The 22,544-nt window shown below is 44.1% G+C and overlaps 3 protein-coding genes across 3 annotated transcripts; 2 read left to right on the top strand and 1 right to left on the bottom strand.

Moving 5' to 3' along the window:
* The first annotated feature begins 1,136 nt into the window (after positions 1 to 1,136).
* LOC139334350 (uncharacterized) lies at positions 1,137 to 6,471 on the top strand. Its single transcript, XM_070967173.1, has 5 exons — positions 1,137 to 1,341; positions 1,645 to 1,746; positions 2,213 to 2,362; positions 3,268 to 3,879; positions 4,329 to 6,471. Exons 1-5 carry the CDS (start codon positions 1,296 to 1,298, stop codon positions 5,243 to 5,245), a joined length of 1,827 nt encoding a protein of 608 aa, XP_070823274.1. The 5' UTR covers positions 1,137 to 1,295; the 3' UTR covers positions 5,246 to 6,471.
* A 30-nt stretch (positions 6,472 to 6,501) lies between these two features.
* On the top strand, positions 6,502 to 15,392 carry notchl (notch receptor, like). The gene is made up of 11 exons (XM_070967172.1): positions 6,502 to 6,625; positions 7,679 to 7,823; positions 8,224 to 8,556; positions 9,303 to 9,523; positions 10,347 to 10,671; positions 11,665 to 11,840; positions 12,653 to 12,714; positions 13,108 to 13,231; positions 14,010 to 14,107; positions 14,274 to 14,605; positions 14,869 to 15,392. Exons 1-11 carry the CDS (start codon positions 6,574 to 6,576, stop codon positions 15,377 to 15,379), a joined length of 2,379 nt encoding a protein of 792 aa, XP_070823273.1. The 5' UTR covers positions 6,502 to 6,573; the 3' UTR covers positions 15,380 to 15,392.
* Positions 15,393 to 18,078: 2,686 nt separating this feature from the next.
* her7 (hairy and enhancer of split related-7) lies at positions 18,079 to 19,014 on the bottom strand. Its single transcript, XM_070965536.1, has 3 exons — positions 18,970 to 19,014; positions 18,698 to 18,784; positions 18,079 to 18,609 (listed from the first exon to the last, which is right to left on the bottom strand). The coding sequence occupies exons 1-3, from the start codon at positions 19,012 to 19,014 to the stop codon at positions 18,079 to 18,081; spliced, it is 663 nt and encodes a 220-aa protein (XP_070821637.1).
* Positions 19,015 to 22,544: the final 3,530 nt, after the last annotated feature.

Below are 22,544 nucleotides of genomic sequence, written 5' to 3'. Positions count from 1 at the left end.
TTTCACGGTCCAGGTACTGTGCATGCTGGCTTACTGTCACACTGTCACGGCTTACTGGAACACTTGAATAAAACAGAGCCATCGTTACTGTAATAACAGCTGTGCTTTCCCAGCAATGACAAGTCAAAACGTCTGCTGTGAAAACACCCTGCGTCCTCAAAGTTTACATTAAATACAGAGCACTGCTTTCATTAATAAACCCAGAGACACAGAAGCCAACCAGTATTTCTGTGCTGACCTCAGCTCCAGGGTTACTATACTGTGTGTTATTACTTGTGGTATTATGCTCAAACAAAGCAGATTCTGGGCATATGCACTATGTGAGCTCAATATAACCTAAAAAAGATGGTAAAACTAAAGTTATAACTAGATTCTTCTTCTCCACAAGGTTCACTGTCACTGTTGGATTGGATTGTAAAAAAAACAAGTGACAGGTGATGAGTCTTGTGCTGCCCCTGCGGGTGTGTGGCCCTGGGATGGCTGCCCGCTACGCCTGGCTGGCTCGGCCTTGCGTGGCGACATTAAGACAAACGAGGGAAAGAAAGCCACGACAGAAACTTTGAACTCCCTGATAGCTTCCTTCCTTCCTCCTGCTTTCATGTTCGAAGGATGTGATGAGTAAAGCCATAAACATGCTTACTGTTTTAAGCAGCCTCTTTGCAGGCCCCTATAAATCACTCACTTTTATGTCTGCTTTAAAAATATACATTTGTGACAGATGAATCATGAAAAGGAAGTCTATTTTGTTCATGCAGCCTGTTTTTAGCGCTCAGAGAGGACACAGATAGGAGCTTGGACTCCTTGCCTCAATGTTATTATTAGAGATAACTTAGTATGTACGTAGTATTTTAGGGCCAAGGATGGATGACATGGAGCTAAATTAACTATTTTATTTAAAATAGTAACTCCAATATTGGAGTCTGGCACTGCTGCACTTCTAAAATGTTGTATTTTACTTGATTTCATGCATTATGTGTTTGTTTTTGTTGTTTTTTTTTTTCATTTTATTATTTTATGCTGTGATTTGATGCTTTATCCTTATTTTCATTTTCATCCTTCACCACTGTATAACAGTCATTTATTTTCTGTTTCTATGTTTTTTATCTTTTATTGAATGAGAGATTAAACCACGAGTCGCAGTGCGCATGCGCAGACATGGCAGCCGCCAGCTGGAGCCTCCTCACGTCTGATGTTTAGCTAAATAAAACCTGAGCTAACTGGGCGTCCGCGCGTTGTGTTTTAAAGTCACGATGGACTAAAGAGCCGGCGGCGGGGACGCTTGTGATCTGATCTGGATGGAACCGACGGGTCTACGAGACGTTTTCAAATGTATAACACTATGTAAGAGAGCCGAAAATCCGTGACATGTTTGTCGGGTTTGTCGTAGTTCAGCCTGAGAAGAGTTGCTGTGGATTAGCTAAACGAAAAGTTAGCAAAATGTCTAATCTGAGCAGCATCGCGGCCGTTTCCTCTTACCTTTTCGATGAATGTCAGGCCTGCAACGCCTACTTCTTACGTAAGCAACAGAAACATCTGGCTGCGGACACATGGCGGATTGACGGTGTTTTCTGCTGGTTTAAAGGTCTGAGCGGCCAAACAAGCTGTTTTCAAAAGCACGTTAACAGCCTGTTTCTTCTGTTTCAGCCATTGCAGCAATGGAGGATATTGGTCTCCTTCCCAAACCCACCAATGACCCCCCTGCCCACAGACCCGCAGAGACTTTAGGGCTGCACCACCTCCCCCCAGGTGTGTATGAGCTGAGACTGTGAGGCTTTTTAAGGAAGCACAGCAGTAAGCAGACATTTTTAAGATAAGATAAGACTTTATTGATCCCACACTGGGGAAATTAAGTCGTTACAGCCGGCAAGTATTACAAAAAGCAAAATCAGGGGCACAGAAGGGTGAGGATAAAAAGTACACAGGATACAGAGTAGAAAAACATCTGCATATGTACATTATGTACAGATTATAACAATACCAATATGCCAAGATGGATAATAAATAATGTTTTTGCACAGTTGAGAAAAACTGTGCAGCAGCTTAACAAGTTGCACCAGATGAAACGGATAATGTGAGCGTGTGTTAGCATCATAACAGCAGCGCAAAACAAAAGTAGGTTCATGATGTCGAGATGGGAGAGACAGCGTCAGCACAGCGCGACGTGAAGCAGTCCGAGCTGCTGGGATGATGCACACTGTGTGTTTCACCTCAGATCATCTGCACATCGCCGATGCAAGCAGGAAGTGCGATGGGTCCTCCAAGAAAAGGTGCCACCCAGTAATGACGGCGGAGTCACAGGTGATGTCACAGGTGATTCCTCAGTTTCCCTCACAGAACGCAGGTCCTCAGAGCGCCGACAGCGGTAAGTGACAGCGCGGTGAAGTCGTGATTACAGTGGATTCAATGAGGACACCCACATTTTGGAGGGGTCCTCTAGTCTGCAGGTGGAAAAGAGTCACATGACTATGAATCCGTTAATGCTCTGCAGGTGTCTGATGTCACATTTTAAGATGACCTTCAAAACATAATATATACATATGTGTGTATAAGTGCTTCGTAGTTCTCTGACAGTCTTTCAGCTGTTTGTCTTATTTTGTTTGATTTTCATGCTGCCTTGATGCAAAAAGAATGACCTTTTATAGGAAAGAAAAGAATGAACTGAACAGAACAAACGTTTTGTTGATAGATGTCACAATATCTTTTTAACCGATATGTTTATTTCCTGCAGTCCTCCGTTTTTGTTGTTGTGTAACATTATGTCAACAATTCACGTTGTAATGATCATTTTTACTTTTCCATTTCTCTTTAGGTTTAAATAATTTTAAAAAAAGGGTTTTTTATATGTTATCGTTTGTTGCTGTCAGGCATTTGTTTTAAGTTTTATAAAGTTATATCATTTTTTTTAATGATATATCGACACTGTTAAAGGTTTTTAGGTCAAACCATGTTTCTTTTCGGTGGGACGTGTATTTCATGTTCTTCACATGTGCACAACAAAAGTGTTTTTCTTGTAAGCAGAAAAGAAAAAAATATAATTTTAAAGATAGTCTGACCATTTTAAGTCTGTAGGTCCAGGTCAAAGTTCGTTAAAGTTTAGAAAAACTGGGTTCTGTTCCAGTAGAACGTTGCAGATCTTTACCAGAACTTACGAATGTTTTTGCTTACTACGTAACTTTGTGTACGTTATCCCAGCATTATGTATTTCAGACCACTGCTTCTGATAATTAATCCACTTTTATTCGTCTTTTTCTACGTTCCTTAATGCAGCCGGTAAAAATGGAAACACTGATCTGGAGGCGGCGGCGGCTGGCAGAAAAAAACCCAAAGCCAAACTCGCAGATCCGTCAAAGTGGAAGCAAAACAAGCAGAAGCAGCTGAGGATGGAGGGGAAGTCGTACGTCAGCAAACGCAAGAAAGACGGCGAGATCGTAACAAAGCAGCCGAGGACGGTGGGGCCGAGGTGCACCTCCAACGCCTGCAGAAAGGCGTCAAACCGGCTTTGCGGTGAAATCAACGAGGAGGCCAGGAAGAAAGCGTTCGACGAGTTCTGGCAGCACAAGAACTGGACCCAGAGAAAACAGTACGTCTCAGCGCACGTGGACTGCGACCCCGTGGAGAGGTCGCGGGCGATGGGATCGCAGTCGAGACGGTCGGTTTCACTGCGGTATCACCTGATGGTGGATGGGAAAAGGAAACAAGTGTGCAAAAACATGTTCCTGTCCACTCTGGGGATCGGAGAGTGGTCTGTGCTGAACTGGGCTCAGAAAGGAGCAACAAGAAGTCCTGAAAGCAAAGTCGAGAAGAGGCAGACTGTCCCTCAGTGCCCACAGCAGAACACCGCCGCTTCTACAGGCAGCGATACTGCGGACGTTACCCAGGGTGAGGGGTTTTTCATGTTTTGGGTTCTCTTTTTCAGCGACTTACTGACCTCAGTTATAGGCCTGAAATGAGTAGCTGATCTATCAATTAAACTGACACAAAACATAGTCATTATCAAGCAGAGATGCCAAACATTTGCTGGTTCCAGCTCCTCAGAAGTGACGACGCTGTGCTTTTACATCATCATATATCATCAGATCAGTCTTTATCTGTCTAAATTGTGACATTATTTGTATTCTGTAGACTGAATTATTAATAATTTCATTGGAAAAATAACAGATAGATCATGTAGAATATAAATAGCTGTTAGTTCCAGACCTACTTTGCGCACTAATGTAATAATATTAGAGTCTGTACCTTTATTTTTTTAACAAGAGGCCATAGTTTTTCATTTAAGTGTATTCCAGTAATATCTCATTCACGTTAATGACATTTCCCTGTTTTTGCAGAACAAGTGAACGCCACTGACAAAGACAAAAACAGGCCACCAGACGCAGAGGGGCCAGGCAGGAAGAAATCCAGAGTCGCCAAGCCGCTAACGTGGAAGCAAAATCGACAGAAGCAGCTCAGGATGGAGGGCAAACCGTACGTCAGCAAACGCAAGAAAGACGGCACGACCGTAACGAAAGCTCAGAGGACCATCGGGCCGAGATGCACGTCCAGCGCCTGCAAAAGGGCCTCCAATCGCTTCTGTGCCGACTTCAGTGAAGACACCAGGAGCGAGCTGTTTACTAGTTTCTGGCAGTGTATGAACTGGACTCAGAGAAAGATGTATGTGGCCCGATTAGTCGACTGCGACCCGGTGGAAAGAACCCGAGCACCGTGGACTCAGTCGAGAAGATCGGTCTCCATGCGGTATCACTTGATAGCCGACGGTGACAGAAAACAAGTTTGCAAAAAGATGTTCCTCTCCACTTTGGGGATCGGAGAGTGGTCGGTGCTTAACTGGGCACAAAATGCATCCAAGCAGGACAGTTCAGAGGACAACAGCAAGAAGCAAACACAGAGGAAGTCCCGTAAAGCCTCCGAGCACGTGGTCCTGAAGGAGTTCCTCGAGAGTTTACCCAAAGTGCCCTCGTACTGTTGCGGGACGTCCATCTCCAAGCTGTACCTGGAGCCGGTCTTCTCAAACATGTCCGAGGTGTACAGGCACTACTACAACCACTGCTTAGAGAAGATGACGACGCCGCTCTCCAGACAGGTTTTCTGCGCCGTCTTTAAAAAGATGGATTTGGGATTGTGTGACCCCAAAAAGGACCAGGGGTGCTCTTTCGGTGCGACTGGAAATTTGTTTAATGAGCTTTGGGAGGAATACTGCATGGAGAGAGGAGCTCCAGGGCCTCAGCCAGAGAGAGCCAACCAGTAGAGAGAGATTAAAAAAGGACAAACTGTGTGTTACTCCATTACTTACAACACGATCGTATACACAAAGTGACTGTTCTTAATGGTCTCATGTTTCATTGACTCCTGTTCAGCATCTGTGGCTGCCTCTTCCAGGCTCACACTATCTGAAGCAGTCCAGTGGTCTTAATGCACATGTGCAGTTGTGTCACTAAAGCGGAATTATATAAGCACTACATTCATTTTGTACTGCAGAAGGCGATGCTTAAGATGTCATGAGAGGTCAAGACGAAAACAAAAATGTGTGTAAAAAAACAACTAAAACATCTGTTAATCTGCAGTGAAAGGTCAAAGTCAAAAACCCTGAAAGGACTCGCAACACTGCCAACATTTCAAGTTAACTGTTCTCGATATTTCACTGTGTGCTTGACAAAGAGCCGTTTGGGCCCGAAATGTTCTGTTTTCTTTTGTGAATTAAATAAGAACAAATTACAGAAGCAGTTTACAGATTCCCATCAGGCTTTCGTCTTCAGTGGTGTTCATTCCCGGATCGGGTGTCTCTGCAGTCACAGGTATTTATCAGCTGCGATGATGACGCGTGTTGAACTTGGCGCGTGAATATTGCCTGATTGCCCGTTTCCATCTGATGATCATCATCTCATAAAAGATCTAAAAAAAAAAGTAACCACCGTAATGTTGTCACTGGCCTCCACGCAGCTTTCCACTGCTCCCTGTTTTCCGGCTGATTTGGGACATTGAACGCAGCACTCGACTACTGGTGATGGGAAAGGATCAGCCGCCCTTTTTAGAAGGTTTACTTGTGTAAAAAATCCAAAAAGTTGCATTAAGGGCAGGTCAGTGTGCGTGTTTGTGCTTCTACGCTTCAAAGGTCAAGTTCAAAGCAGTCCCTCACACCCTGTAGCTTTTTAAATGTTGAAATAACGACTCTTCCAACAGCTCACTTCCCCCAAACTGTGGGACGCAGTGAGAGCTGCAAATACGCTCACACACATGCACATACCGTCATCACCCTCCTATTCTTCTCCACACAGTGGCAGGAAGTTGTCCAGATATCCGCAGGGCCTCTGAAAAAAAGAGCCAGTGAACAAAGTGGGCTGGGTGGCGGTGCTGGAAGGTGTTGGCGGTGATGGGACTGGGCCACTTCACTCAGAGTTAGCTGTTCGTTGCGGGACTAAAGCGGCACCACAGAGTTTTACAGCAGCGTAGAACACTGTGAGGCACAGCTGGGCTGCTGGAGATCAGGGGCCGGTTAACAAACATCTGGACTGGACTGCTGGTCCCTCTGAGCAAAGGAGGAAAGGCCCCTCAGCTGGTGTCCCGAACAACCTGAAGATGTTGCCTCTGAGGACGTTCCTGCTGCTGGGACTGAGCTGGACATGCCAAGGTGAGTTCGCCACCTTATTCTCAACGGATTCATCTTCCTCTCATACGTACGTGATGTACGTGATACGTACGTCAAAGCGAAATTTAATCTGAAAGCCAGTCTGGAAAAAGTAGCATCAACCCTGAGCTGCTTTAAATTATCACTATTTTTCAGACTGAAGCCCTCTACAGTATTTGTAAGATATTGATTAAAAAATGTAGAAAAATATCTTTTGTCCATGTGTATTATTTTAAAACATCTTAAAATAGACATTGTTGGGGTTCCTGTTTTAGTTTTTTGTCAGAGTATGATGTGGATTTACATTTAAATTAACACCTTCATGTCCTCATTCTCACTGTTTGAATATTTATATCCTTACTTTTATATTTCTAGAAATATAAAGGCTTATATTTCCATCCTCCTGTGCAGGAAAGCTCTTAGCTGATGAAGTGAAACAGAAGTGTTGGAACAGTTATGTCTAATTTCAGCTCTATTGTTCATGCATTTTTTTTCTGCCATGATTTTTTGGTCACACGCACCTGCCAAGCCCATTGTCCGACTCCATCACATTCCTCATCGCCACGGTGGCGACCTTCGACCTTTATCAAGGCCCGGCCCACTCCATTTCCTGTTGCTATTCGCTTCTCCTGGAAACTTCCTGTTTATGTCGGCCACGTTTCCTGTTCCCTTTAACGGTCCGTATCAGGGCCCACCTTTCGTGGCTTGACCTGCTTTGTTATGAATAGCTGCTAATGCTCTGGAACAATGAGCGGTTTGAATACGAGGGTGAGCTGCTGCTGCGATAAAACACTTGGCGAAAACAGTTTGCGTGGTGAAGTGAAAGAGCAAGACCTGATACAATAACACGCGTTTTGAATGAAAAAGATCAAATTTATTATCAAAGAGTGCAAACGTGAATCAGCACAGTTTAAATGGATAAAGCATACATGCATATGGGTCATTCATGGACACGACATTCACAGTAGACCGTTTAAATCCATCTACAAATACACCATCATCACATTTCATCACAAAGACTGACCACTGTTCATTGATCAGCGTTTGTGTCCACAGCAGCGTCTGGTGATCCGTGGGGCCAGTGTCCAGTCAAGAGAAACTGTAAGGACAAGTTTGGAGACGGATCATGTGACAGAGAGTGCATGGAGCCCGAGTGTCTCAGAGACGGCTTTGACTGCCTGAAGGACAGGGGCCACTGCAAGTAAAACGCTTTTGTCCTCATTTTCATTGTCACAGAAGCACAAAAACATTTCCAGCTTAACAATGAGTGTTGTGAATTAGAGCATTTTGTGTTTTCATTGGTTTGTTCTTGCCAGTAGTTTTCCTTCTATTATATTCTTTTAATCCCTTTTTCCTTGTTTGTATCAATACTCGGCCAAAAAGCCCAAACAGCTTAAGAGTAAACTGTCATCTGACATCTCTGAGGATGAAAGCTCATGCTTAATGTTGGAAAAAGTAGTTTCACTGTTAAATACCACATCTTACTGTCTTCATCAAAAGCTAGTAAGGAGTCCTTGAGTTGAGATAATTTTGTCAAATCTCATATTCTGTCTCTTTGTTTACCTCCATTCATCCATTCATCCATTCATCGTGGCTCTCAGTCCGGGCCACATCCAGTACTGCCGTGATCACTACGCCAACTCCCACTGCGAGCAGGGATGTGACAGCGCCGCCTGTGGATGGGACGGTAGCGACTGCTTCACGCACCAGAGCCCCATGTGGGCTAAAGGCACCCTGGTCCTTCACACTAAAAGCCCTCTGCAACGTGGCACCTTGTCCAACAGCTCCCTGCTGTGGGCGCTCAGCGTTCTCCTCCAGTCGCCGCTCAAACTAAGAGGCTCCGCCCCCCTCGCCACTAACAGGAAGTTGTTTGACTTTGACCCTCAACAGCTTGTCAACCTGCTGACTCAGGCATCACCGGCTGACTCAGATGGGTAGGTACTGAGAGAGCAGTCAAAGGCAAAGAGGTGGGAAGCCTCTTTTACAAAGGAGACAACACAAAACCAGGCAACAGATAATGATACAAAAATAAGGACTAAGAAAAGAGGCAATTAATTATGGAGTCATTTACTGCAGAATTTGAGATAAAATAACTCAGCTGCGACTTATTACTTAAAAGGTTTAGCATTTAGCATTGCACAGCTAAAATGCTATTAGACTCACAATGGATAGTTTAAATAAAGTGATAAAAAAATGTGCAACGTTAGGAGAGGCTATACAACTTGTGGTAAGTGGTACTCCCCAAAACCTGTAAACAGACTCTGCTGTGTAAAATCAGTGGAGCCCATTAAAAAAAAACAAAAAAAAAAACTAGAATATGTATTACAGGTGACAGCTATTGTCCACAGTGTCTATAGACTTCCATCCTGGATTAGAAAATAACAACGTGACAGAGTATCGGCTACCATGTGCATTAACACCTAATTTATGTAAGACAAAATAAAAGTGGGCCAAATGCAGAACCTTGCGGAACTCCATTCAGTATGAATATTGAAATCCATGTGAGTAAAATGCTTGCAGCAGGTTGTCTCAGAGGTGCGTTTTGTTGGTTTTGAGTTTTGTAACAGGGTGTAACTTTCAGCAAATGACAGAGAAGCAGAGTAAAAACTACCCTGACAAACCTGCATGTTGGAACAGGCCTCAGTAATGACTAATGTTTCCTCCTCCCCCTCTTTCCTAGCTCCGTCCTTTTCCTCCAAGTGGACAACAGGCCATGCTCCCGTCTGCCCTCTACCTGTTTCTCCTACGCCACAGAGGCAGCCAGTTTCCTTCGTGCCGTCATACTGCTGAGGCCTGCCTCGTTCCCCACCCTCCCAGAGCTGACGGCCATCATCAGCATTAGAGGTGTCCGAGAGGAAATAGGAAGCAGAGACGAGGAAACTGAGATAGAGAAAGACAAAGGTAAGCGTGCATGTCCGGTCTCTCTCACACACACGTCCAGTGTTGAATTTCATCCAAAGAAAACACTATGAAACACCTTTCCATTTCCAGTGTGGAGATGAGTTGCTGGTCAGTGCTGCAGCTTTCAGTTTTACTGGTTCAAACATTTAATCTGTCAGAGGCAGAGCTCAGCATAAAACCATATTTTGGGGGCGGGGGGTTTGGGTTAAAGTCAGGGGAAAAACTTCTGTTTCTGCCCATTACTCAGTTGGATCAATAAGACCGTGTTTGAATCATATCCACGCTTTCTGTCCACAAAACGTCCAACAGAGCTGGTCGCTGCCGTTCTAGAAAATGCATGAACTCCATCCACATTTCGCAAGCATCCCAGATGCACAATGACACATCAGTTTACCAAGAGCAAAGCCAGGCAGGAAGGAAGTCAGACTCAGGGACGGTTTCAAAATAAAACTCCCAGTCATGCATCAACAATAAACACAATTATAATAGACACAAAAGAAACCACTGAACTGTGAAGCAAAATCCGGAACAACTGGATTCCCGGTAGAATCCCAGAGTCACCGCTCTCATTGTGTTTTCAGCAGCAGCAGGCAGCTGTTTTCATCAGTCCACTGCCTACCCAGTGCCAAACGGCAGACAGATACAGTTAGCAGCTTACTAGAGGATATTTACAGCTTGATTTTTCCCTCAGGAGCTGGTGGAGACCAAAACGGAGGTAAAAAAGAAAGTGAATATTGGATTTACTTTCTCCAGGTGGCCTGAAGTGTTAGTAAAGTAGTAAAGTAAAGTTAATAAAATTCATTTTCTCTTCTTCCCCTCAAAGAGACGACCCCTGCATGGCTGTGGGCCGTGATCGCCGTAGCGATTGGCCTGCTGCTGGTGCTGGCCCTGGTGGCGCTGTTGGTGGTGAGGAGGGTGAGGCGGCAGCGGGCGGAGAGGGAGGGAGGTACCAGGGTGAGACACCGGTCCACAGTCACAGACAATGACCCCAAATCCAAGGCCTTGGCGCCACACGCCGCCCACCAAGAGCAGAGGGTCCGATCCAGCCGAGAGAAAGAGAAGATCAGCTTGAGGAAAAAGAAGAAAGCAAAGGAAGCAGAGAAGAAGAGGAGGAGGGAACCACTGGGGGAGGATGCCATTCGGATGCGGTGAGAGTGTGAAGGACATGAGAGGATGTTTTGTCTGCTGGAGGAATGATGTCATGTAGACAAACATGGTGTAAAACGAGAGAGTTCATCCTGTGTCCTTAGTGGAAAGGCTGAATTTCACTGCATCCTGTCAGTCAGTTAGATATTATCTTTATCCTGTCATTATTTTTAAACACCCACACACAGTATATATACTGTGAATTCTCAGAGTATTCACATCAGCTGATCACTGGCGACTGAAGGGAGGAACCAAACCACTAATTAATTTTTCATATCAGTCCAAATGATATGAACCTCCTCCCTTACTAGTTCATTACTGCCATGATTTCATGTTAATTTGCAAGTCATGATGAACACTGATGTTGAAACAAACTATTAGTCCATCATTTGGAAACAGTGGCGAGGTAGGAAAAAGAACAAGTAAAACTAAATATACTGTTTTGTGAAGAATGGCTCAGTTTTCCAGTGGATTTTGAATCGCACAGGAGCAAAATATGAATAATAAAAGACGGTGTCTTTGGGTTATTTCACAGTAGAAATATATGTATGTATATATTACACAAGATAGGTTGCACAGATGTAATGGATATTAGTGTATGAGGAGATGACAAGTCCATGATGAATATCACTGATAGTTGCAGCCTTAATTAACCCGTTTCCTGTCTCTCTATAGTGTCATTACGATATACTGTCACACCCTGTCAAACACAATGTGTTTCTGGGTCTCTCAGGGCTATGAAACAATAATATCTCTAATCCCTGCCATGTTCCAGGGTCTTGGCCCGTTTCCTCAAAAACCACCAGCCCAGGCTTGTTCGCATTTTAGGAAAGCATGCTCTTAAATGGCAAAACTGTGTTCTGTATTCTCTCGAGTGGAAAATGAAGACAGCGTTTCATTTTCAGTTCAGTTTATTCACAAAACAGCTACAAGACGTAATGAAGTGTGAGCTGCTTCTTAATGTGCCGTGTCTAAACTGTGCTTTTGGTTTTCAGGCCTCTCAAAAGGGACCAGGATATTGGAAGTGACACAGACTTTACCCAGAGTTCAATGGAAGACATCAGCGCGAGATGCTCAAGGCGACAAGAGGACGCCTCCATCTGTGACCACAGGAGCCAGGAGCAGAAACACTACCGGCCTGGATCCTCGCAGCCCCGCAGGGCGATCCAACGTAAGGTCCATTCATTCATTCATTCATTCATTTACTCACTTACTCAGTCACTCATTCCTAGCTCCCAAACTCTCTTGTGTTTTTGACTGGACTGTTGCAAAGTGTGTTGGAGCTTCCCCATTGGCTGTCGCTCTTGAGCTAGTGAACATTAATTGCATACTGTAACTCCAGGTTCTATGAGTGTTGGTGCAGCCTTCAAAGGTTACCTCTGTTGGGTTCATTGCTGTCTTGTGCTCATGCAGGACTGAAGGCATTTAGTGAACATTCCTCACTCTCACTTTGTTTGTGAGCTGAGACCAGACAGCCGGCTCCCAAAAACAGCTTATTCTTCAGATAATTAAAGGAACCAGAGAGGCCCACATCTTAGAGAGCTGTGCTTATACTCATGTGGGATAAGGGCGAAGCAGGATGTGGTCCATACCCGCTGCTTTGTGGTGCATTCTTGTTTGTTGTTATTGTTTTCTTGCTTATAAGTTATTACATGGTTTCATTGGTGTGAAAAGTGCAGCGTGAATAAGGCTTCATAGTTTTATTATTATTTGTACACTGGACTTCAGTAGAGCCACAGCAATTCCTTAATTATTTCATCAGCCATTATTTCAGGTATCTAAAAGAATTTTAGGCAAAGGTCTCTGGTTCCATCCTCCTCAGAATCTGCTTCATGTCATTGTAAAGTCTCTCTGCTTCTTCACTGTGGACTGTCCAATAAAGGCAAAAATATCAGTCCTTCCATTTAAGGAATTCGTGGTATCAGAACCCTTAACTCTTGCCAGTTGGAGATCCACCTGAAATGATTTTTGCTCTCCCTCCAGCTCCACCTAGAGGATGGGAGAGAAACGCCATGCCTCCTCCTCTGCTCAGTCCTCCTCAGCAGGTCGGTCCTTTGTTTCTGTGTCTGACAGTGTTCACTTTGTCTTATCCATGCTTTGAGGGGTTCTATTTGTTTATTCTCCAATGAACCTGTTTACCTGTGCAACGTTCCGAACAGGTGTTTTTGGAGCATTCCACATCCAGTCTTTAGTAGCTCCTGTCCCAACTTGTTTCAAACGTGCTGCTGCATCAAATTCAGAATAAGCAGATATTTACAAAAAGCAGCGAAGCTGATGAACTCATACGTTGCATATATTGTCTTTGTGCTGTGATCACATGCCGTCTTATTTATGTTTTAATCAGCGTTCCAGCTTTTTTGGACTCTGCGTTGAATGTGAACTCTCTATTATGTGTATTCCTGTATTATATATTCATCCTGGCTTGGTTGTGTTGGCAGTCGGCAGAGTGGTGTGGTCCAGATGGGTCTGTGGTTCTGATCCGAGCGGTGCGAAGCGGACTGGACAGAGTGGTCTTGGAGCTTCTGCGAGCAGGAGTGCCCGTCAACAATACTGATCACACTGGTAATGCAGGCCTGCCACGGTTGCTAATATTAGTTTGGTACCTGAATGTCTCACGCAACTCCAAACTTAAGTCAGATAGTATTTGCATGGAATTCTTGGTGTCTATTTTTTTGAAGTAACATGCTACAGTTTGTAGATATTTTTATTTCAGTTACAGTTCATAGTGAAAAAAGCAGGTCAAAATCTAAATGAATTATGTGCAAATACAGTTTCATCAATGCCTGTTCACTGTAAGATCCAACCATTTTCCTGCGAGGTCTGAGTGAATCTGCATGCATGACTGGTTCAAAACTCACCTTGGAGAAAAATAACATGTGGAGCTCTTGAGACACGTGCACACTGAGGGGCTGAGTAACTGGTGTAACTTACCCCGTCTCTCTCACGTCCTCCTCCTGTGTCCCTCCTCTCCCGACCTGTGCTCATCGCTCCATGGCTTCCACCTCCTCCTCCTCCTCCTCCAGCTCCCCTGCTGCCCTCCTCTGACTCAGAACAAAGTTAATGTGCTCAAACTCGGGTTGACGGACAGATTAACTTTGCTGCTCATCCCTCTCCTTGCATTTGCCGTCTCTTGGTCTTTCTGTCCTTCTGTCTGCCTCATTTTGTCCATCTTTCTGTCCCTTCTCTTTCTCACCTTGGCTGAAACACTTCACCCTATCCTTCCATTCTCCCTCTCTTCACCACCTGGGCTCGACTCTGTTGTGTAATGGTTGTTCATTGGCTGACTTACTCCCTCCCTTCTTCCCCCTCACCTCCCCTCCACTCACACTGTCTCTCTCAGGGAGATCAGCCCTGCACTGGGCATGCTCAGTAAACCATCTCTCCCTAACAAGGACCCTCATTCGTTATGGGGCTGCTGTGGACCTGCAAGACAACAAGGTCAGTTCTGACTGACGTACCATAATATTGTATTATTACATATACTATTATCCATGTTTAGTCTGGTGTATTATTATGTAGTAGTTACTGAGTGATGGGGCAAATTCAAATAAGTATCCACCAGAATCACATAAGTATGTTGTATTTATGATTTTGTCCCATGTAGGGCGAGACAGCGCTCTTCCTCTCCGCTCTCCATGGTTGCTATGATACAGCCAGACTCCTCCTCCTTCACGGCGCCAACCTTGAGCTTCACGATCGCAGAGGACGCCGTCCCATTGACGTGGCCAGAGAGGGCATGCACCACCAGGTCCTGGAGCTCCTCCTGGCCCACCAGATTCAACGGGGGCCCGTTCCCGCCGACTCGGCCAATGACATGCTGTGGGAGGAGCGCACTCTGATGTACTCGCCGTGGGTCGGATCACAAGGCCTGCCTGGAAGAAGCGCCTCCTTCTCTGGGATCATAGGGCATCGCGATATGACCCCACCTCCACAAAAGTAAGGTTTCAGTAAATGAATGCACACGCAGACGACAGTGTGAATCTTTGTGTGCTTTCTGATGATGCTACCAGTGAGAGAGCTGCAGTTAGAGCTGAAAGGATTAGTCAAATGATCAATAAGTCCATCAACAGTAAAATAATATGCAGCTATTTGCTAATCAGTGATCAGGAATTCTTTTCACGCAGAAATGCCAAACTTTTCTGCAAACCTCTGTCTCTGTGTAGCAGTACAATATAGTGATGACTTTCTTTCCTCGCCAGTGATTGGTCGATGAGCCGAGTGCAGTACCCTTCCCCTCAGAACTGGCGACCACAGCTCAACCAATCAGCAACAGCGTTGGTCCCTCCAAGAATCATGGGCCGCTCACCTCGGCCAATCAGCACCTTACAGGAGGTAACCTCAGAAGACGAAGATCGTGACAGGCACCAGGAAGCCCCCAGAGCTGCGACACCTCACTTCCTGTCGCCCCAGCCTGCCCCTCGACAGCGTTCCTTTTCCTGCACCCAGCATGCATTGCAGCGTCGTTCCAGTGCCCACCAGCCAGAGCCCAATTATATCATTGTGACAGACAGAACAGCCAATGAGCCCATAGAAAGAGTGGTTGTCTCACCTCCCACAGATGTTGTCGCCCAATCGGATCGCCAGCCAGTCGTAAACAGTGACATTCCCAGTAGAGCAGAACAAGCAGCGGTGAGTTCAGCAAATTCAGAGCAGAAATCCAGAGGTGAGAGGTCAAACAACACGACTGACTCCACACAAACAGCCCTGTAGAGAACAGAAACAATATTCAGATGTTGTTCCCTTCAGCTGAGTCAGATAATGATTTACTCTGAAGCTGTACTGACAGAGGAGCACTGAGTTTTAGTTCGATTTAGGTGTATTCTTTTGGAATTTCCCCTCATGGGACTAATAAAGGAATATTGAATTGAATTGAATTGAATTTCGTCATTAAGCCCAGTGCAAAGCAGAAGGCTTTCAGGAGGCACAAAGCTGGAGGGGCTCCAGCCTCAATTGTACCTTAATTATTATCCAGTTTGCATCTGGTGGGTGTCGCCTGACAGATTTGCTTCTTAGATTATTTGTTTGTCACATTCCTGTCAAATTCATACACAGCAGCACTTGCTCCTTCCCAAATCACTTCCCCAGTTTTCACTCAGCTTTGCCTAAATTATTATGAGTATTATATTTTTATGGAGAGATATATTGTTCCTTGAAATCATCTGTGACATTGCACACATTGCTCACACGTAATTGAGATGAAGACATGAAACATGTGGCGAATATCACCGTCAAACTGCAACATCTCATGGATCTTGTTGTCAGACACTGTAATATATTTACATTGTTGTAGTTTTCTGATTATTGCAGAAACAATCAACGAGAAATTATCAAAAAAAGACATGCATGCATGGACATGCATGGGTGCAGAATTGTGCTGATGCGTCCAATAAAGTGACTTTTTGAGTAAATATGGATTTTTCTTTTTTTTTTCTTCTGCAATTTCTTTTTTTTTCTTTAAAATCAACTACACATACTACCAGAATACCTCATAATCATGACAAATCAATAAATTGTAAAGAATAATAAATATATATGTAAATAAATAATGTTACAGATGATGTTTGGCAGTTTCCATGTGTTTCAGGGAGATTTTGATTCTCCCCCAATTAGCAGACAGTCAGTGAACAACAAACAGAAACTTTAATGACCAAAAAAATTGTCACATCTTTTGATGAGGATGACCTTATGATTAACACTAACAGTAACATGGCAGTCGATCAGCCCCAGACCAATAATGGTGAGTCCTCAGAAAAACTCCAGGCATCCTGATTTAATTTGGAGGTCAAAGTTGTTGTTGGCACGCTCTTCCTCCACTGATCCGTGAAACACGAGCTTGTGGCAGCTGATTTAACAGCTTCTCTGTGGCAGCGAAGTCTCAGACCAGCTGAAGTAGAGGCATGTCATGTTTTTCAGCTTCTATGCACATTTCCTACAAAATGTATCTCATCACATAAATATCTGCAATTTAGATATGTGATGTGCTTGGAAACTTTATACATCTCACCGAGAATTTAAATTAAAGCCTTTAAGTGGCATTGCAGAAAGTCATGACGATGTTTTGACATAATATTAATACGAGACGTGTCGTCTGTGCCAGTCACTTAAACTGAGCTCAAATTCACACAAACTGAGTGGGGTCTTATAGAGCTGGCGTGTGCCTGAAACACTCCTGAGCGCCAGTGGAGCAAAGGCTTTTCTGCATTTAGCATATTTGAAATGTTCGTATTCGGTTGAAAGAAAACAGTAATCTTATCACGACAATGGCACCAGTCTTTGCAACGCGGTTTGGGTTGAATTAAAGGTAACTAAGCGATTTAGGGGGGGAAAGGCATTCCCAGCTGTCGTGCATTTTCTTGCCTGGGTGAAATCCAGTCTATGGCTTTAATTTTCTTTGAATTACACACGCCACTCTTCAGATGAAGAGACGCTGAGACCTCAAACTGTTTCTCGTGGGAAAGGGGGAAATGGAGCTGTATTTACAACTTTACGACCTGTTAAAAGTGATACATCATTTGAAAGGGTGGCACAGAGAGGAGACACTTCCCACGTTCCCACAGGAATTCGCAGACCTTTGAGATGCAAATGATGACCAGACTGAGAAAACTGGAACGTGGTATGAACAAGTCTTAACGATGATGCAATTAATCGGACAGCGTGTAGCGTCAGAACAGCTTTACGCACGCAAAAATAGCACATTCTTTGTGGAGTAATTAGTAACTTTTGACATAACAGCGATTCTTATCTTCCATTCAATCTCTTTTTGAATGGGTTAAACATGTCGTCACTCGGTGTCAATGTCAAGGCAGAAAAATATGACATTACGCATGAGAATGGCACCGTTTACGCACGGAGTCAACTCACCAGCTTTCTTTAGATAGTTCAAACTGAACTGTAATTCTTTCATATAAAATAATTCTAGAAAAATGCAAGTATGTATTGAATTTTCCTGTGTGTTTTGGCCGCCTGTATGTGTGTTACAGCTGTTGAAGTGAGGATGAGGTTTGTCCCATTGTGTGAACTTTCGCCGCATGGTGCCGCTCATCCACACGTGTATGGCAGCGCACACTTATGCGCCTCAAGACACGTGCCAGCAAACAAACAATGACCACACCAGGATTGTTAAGTGATTTTTCCTTTTGTTTATTTACAAATGACACAAAAATAAATTAAGGTGCAAAAATACATCAGAAATGGAACATGTAACACGAGTTGGCTTGTAAAGACTGTAGCAGCACGTGGTGTCATCACGTTAAGATTTACAGTATCTACAAATTCATCAGACTTTACAGAGAGAATGAGGTCCGTGTTCAATACATTGCACTACTAATGTCCTAGTACAAAGTCTAATGAACAACTTGTGTGAATATTGATCAGCATTTTCTTTTAAAAGTTCATTTCCCGCGTGGTGCTCAGGGCCAGGGCCTCCACGGTGACTGGCTGACCGGTAGGCTCTGGGACGGGCTCTGTTTGCTCGCTCGACTCGTCACCTTGGGAGGCTGCTGAGGAGTTGTGGAAGAGCGATGTGACACTAAACCGTTCTGAACACAACCACCCACAGTCAACGCAGACCTGCACAAGGTGCGCCTGGACCTGTGTATCAGCAACTGAAGAATGGACCTGGAGGCCTTTCGGAGAAGCAGAGAGCTGGAGGAGGAAGGAGCTTCGGTTCTCCTTCGGACGCCAGCAGAATCAGAGTCTGAACGGGAGCAGCGAGCAGCAAAAGACGCATCCAACGCTGCTCCAAGCCACAGGCCTTTCCCTTCAGGTCCCAGGAACTGAGCAGCTCTCTGCAGGCAGGTGGAGAACCCGTCCTGGAAGGAGTGTTTCTGGCCTCCACCACCACCTTCAGCGCTCGTCTGGTCTCCTGTGGCAGTGGTCTGGAGGAAGAGGACGGTGCGCTCAAGTATCTCAGCTTTCTCCACTCTGCGCTCAGTCCCTTCCTATGACAGAAACAAAAGGTTAGGAAACACTTTCTCAGCTCTAACTGAAAGTCCACCGAACTGTCCACCTGAGCTATGTGGCCTTTACCTGTCGCTGTAGCAAAAGAGTCTTCAGGCTCTCCAGGCTGCGGTTCATTCGCTCTCTCCGGCGTCTCTCCACCTGAGGTTTGAGACTCTACGAAACAGAAACGAGACAATAAATTAATGAATGAAATGAGACCAGGAGGCCATTTTTAATAAACACGGAGTGATGTGAATCTCAGGAGAGAACACACAGATTTACAGACCCTGAGATGGACTACAAATTCATCTGTAATGTATGTCATTAATTTAATGTAATGTAATAAATGATACAAGTACCTTTCTTCTGGCCTTTGCGTCCTCTGAATCCTGAAGCAGTTTCATGATTGTATTCCAAGAACAAACCAGCGGTCAGTGTCTGTCTCTCAGTCAGAGCTGAATGTGACGGCTCAGCCTTCACTGAGGGCTTTTGAGCCGCAGGTGGGCGTCACTTCAGGCTCCGCCCACCACAGACAGGAGCTGAATCCAGTTTTTACTGCATTCTTAAACTACTAAACTCATGTCGAGTGGTTAATGCCTGTGAAATATTCAGTATTACAAGTGAACGCTGACTCTGTTGTGATTTCTTCTGTCTGCAGTTTGAGTCTGCTCCAGTTTGAGAGTTAAGAATCGGTCATATCAGTGGGAAAGAATAATTCAAACATTCAAATAAAGTTAGAAAATGAAATATATGGGTTTTTGATTTTCTGTTTCAGCTTTTTCTTATTTATTGTTTTAACACATTTTGACATGAAGATGAATGCAGACTAAACGATGCGTCTGAAGACGCTTGACGATTGTGCAGGCACGTGCAGCTGGCCAGCCGAGTTCGATCGCCACGCGCCTCTGAGAGGCGTTACCAGCTCGCGTGACGATTATTTGCATATGTAAGAGAAACTAACAAACATCCGCCGAAACAGCGTGAAGCTCAGACAAATGACTGTGGGGGACTTCTCACTCCATTATTATGGACGGTGAAAGGAGACGTGGCCTCAGGGCGACAATGCCAGAAAAAAAGGAATGTGGAGACGAGAATTTCCAATGAAATCGATAAATTGTGAATGAACGTTTATTCAGTGACTCATTCATGACTGAGGCTCGAAGAAATTCTGTGAATTCTGCAACAAGGAAACCGTCACTGCGTGCGTAAAATCCACTTTTTATGCGCAACTCGGTAAAGTTTCGCCTCTTGGATGTTAAACGAAGTCGAAAACAACAATTCAATGATGAATATTTCTTATATGAATCTAAATAAACGTCTTCGTGAACAAACAATCTGTGGAGTCTGCAGAAAATAGCATCTCTGTGTCGCGCGTAAAATCACAAACACCTGTGAAATAATGACATTAAAACCAAACGGCGCCACATTTCATGACGACATTCGAAGAGGCAGCGCGTGGGAACCCGAAAGTCACTTCTCCCCCAAACACGCCTGTAATGATGTATCGAATCTAACAGGTAATAAAGTGTGAACAGAGCTGCATGCGCAACTTTTCCCATGAGAAGCAGCTGATGGAGTTATTCCCACATTTAACAAAATGACTGAAGCTTTGTAGGTGTCGACAATCTCTCACACTCAGTTAACCAAACTGAATCAAGTCGTTGTGTCATTTGTTGTCAGATTGTCTCGCAAGAACTCTCTTTACCATCGATTTTCAAGCATCACATCACATTTTGTCAAATCACACTGTAGTTCTGAAGGGAGAACCACGTCTTTCCCTCAAGACTTTTACGCGTAAAGTCTCTCCTTTTACGCGCGACTCCTCCAATGAATGCGTTTGGTTACAGCACTGAAACAAATGACGAAACATTTTTGACCCTTGTCACGCCCTGTAAAGATAATTTTGAACTCCACACGTGCGTGTGGGAACCTGAGACGCACCTCTCCTCCAAGCACACTTTATAAAGGAAGTATCGGTTTTAACAGGTAATAAAGTGCGGATGAAGCCTCCCGCTCCACGTTCCCATGATGAGAACGAGCTGAGGGACATTCTCCCACTGTCACACTTATTCAGCATTTGTCTGCACGTTGTTGTGTCAGACGCCAAATGCGCATTGACGAAGGGTCACTTATTTATTGTATATGTACTTTGTCATTAGGTTTGGTGAACACGTGACCACTTGTCTCCTTCTCCCTGCAGTATTATGACACCTTCTCTTCATGGACATCTGTCCGTTTTGCGGTGCTGGAACAAGTCCATTCCAAAATGCCAATACAACAATGTAAAAATACTCCATTACAAAGTCATTCAGTACTTCTGAAGTAAAAGCGCAGAATTATACCCAGAAAAAATGTATGTAAATTACCTAAAGTACTCATTCTGTGGTAAAGAAAATGGAAAAGATAAGTAAATACATCAGTGACATGTGGCTGATATGTGTTAGACATCATTACATTTTTAATACTGATTATGAAATACTGGGTAATTCGACTGTTGACGGTCTTAAACAGTAACAGTAACTAGACTGCAGTTCCTTCACAAACCTCGTCTCTTTGCTATTTGACCCTTTAAACTTTGAATCTCACTCAACTCTTTGAGACTGGCAGCAGCTCCAGCGGCACGCGACCACCTCACACCTGATGCAAACACGCGCCACACGGAAAACGTTTAACAATTCGATGAATTCGTTACAAAACACAGTTTGTAACTGATTTCAAGAGTTTGTATTGTATTTGTACACCAGAGGAACTCTTATTCATCAGTTTTTCGTCAGATATACACAAAATTAATCGTTATCTGAGACGGATGTTTGCATCTTCCTAATTTATTGCTGCACAGCCTCAGCCGTAATATTTTTTGGCACGCGCACTCATTTCTAAAGACATGATCCAAACATGGTGAACATCACTGAGAAAAGTCACACAGATAATGCAATAATCCAATGATAAACGACCAGAAGCCAATAGAATCTGTTGTCTTCACTGGAAGTCCCACCTGAAGGCAGCAGCGCAGTCCTGCTGGGTTTCAAACTAAGAATTTACTCAGCGAGCATTTAACACCTGAGCGACAATCAAATGCTTTAAATGAACTTGATGGAGGACTGAAAACAGCAGCAATTTGTGTTCACAAGAAACCACAACACAGTTCATTTCAAGAGAATGACAAGCCGGTGTTTTATCACATGAACATCAAACACCAATATGCTGTAATCCATGTGTCGGGAGACGTTTGACGGAGTCAGCGCTCCTCACTGAAACTGAGACAAACTTACGATCCCAATGAACTCCACGTCCACGTGTCAAATCATTAATATCACCCCGCGAGCCTGCTGCGTCATTTGCATTTGAGTGAGCAGTGTGTGTAAGTGTGTGTGGGAAGTAGAAAGCTCGCGGTCCTCCACGCACTTCTTTTAATGATGCTCTAATTCTAACAGATAATAAAGGTGCAAATGGACGCTTGGTCCTCTGTTTCCCACGAGAAAGAGACAGAAAAGAGTCTCCCATGCTGTCTCACATTTGCTCAGTGTCATCCCGTAAAGGTTGTACAAAGATGGAGTGTAGGAACTGAAGATAAATTAGATTAAAAACATCTTACACTTAAATAATAGAATTGTCTTTTATGGACGAGCGTATCCAGCTCGAGAGTTTGGATTTATGTCAACATTTAATTTGAGCCAAACCAAGTCGAAAAAATTCCTCCAGAAATTAAAATGACTGCTTTCTTGATGTCTCATAATTACTTTATTCATGTGCAGGACCCAATGACAGACCATAATATCACTGAACATACAGCAGAGGTCACGGCTCATGCGCACATCACTCTGATTGAACGTTTTTCTTTGTTGATAACCAATATTCACTGAACACTTTACTGCTTTATTAAAGTGGGTTTTATGACGGTTTCAAACGATCCAAGAGTGGCTTTTACAGGACA

This window comes from Chaetodon trifascialis, chromosome 7 (genome assembly GCF_039877785.1).
Source record: "Chaetodon trifascialis isolate fChaTrf1 chromosome 7, fChaTrf1.hap1, whole genome shotgun sequence".
NCBI lineage: Eukaryota > Metazoa > Chordata > Actinopteri > Chaetodontiformes > Chaetodontidae > Chaetodon > Chaetodon trifascialis.
Note: the sequence above shows the minus strand (reverse complement) of the source record. Positions and strands in the feature narration are given on the sequence as shown.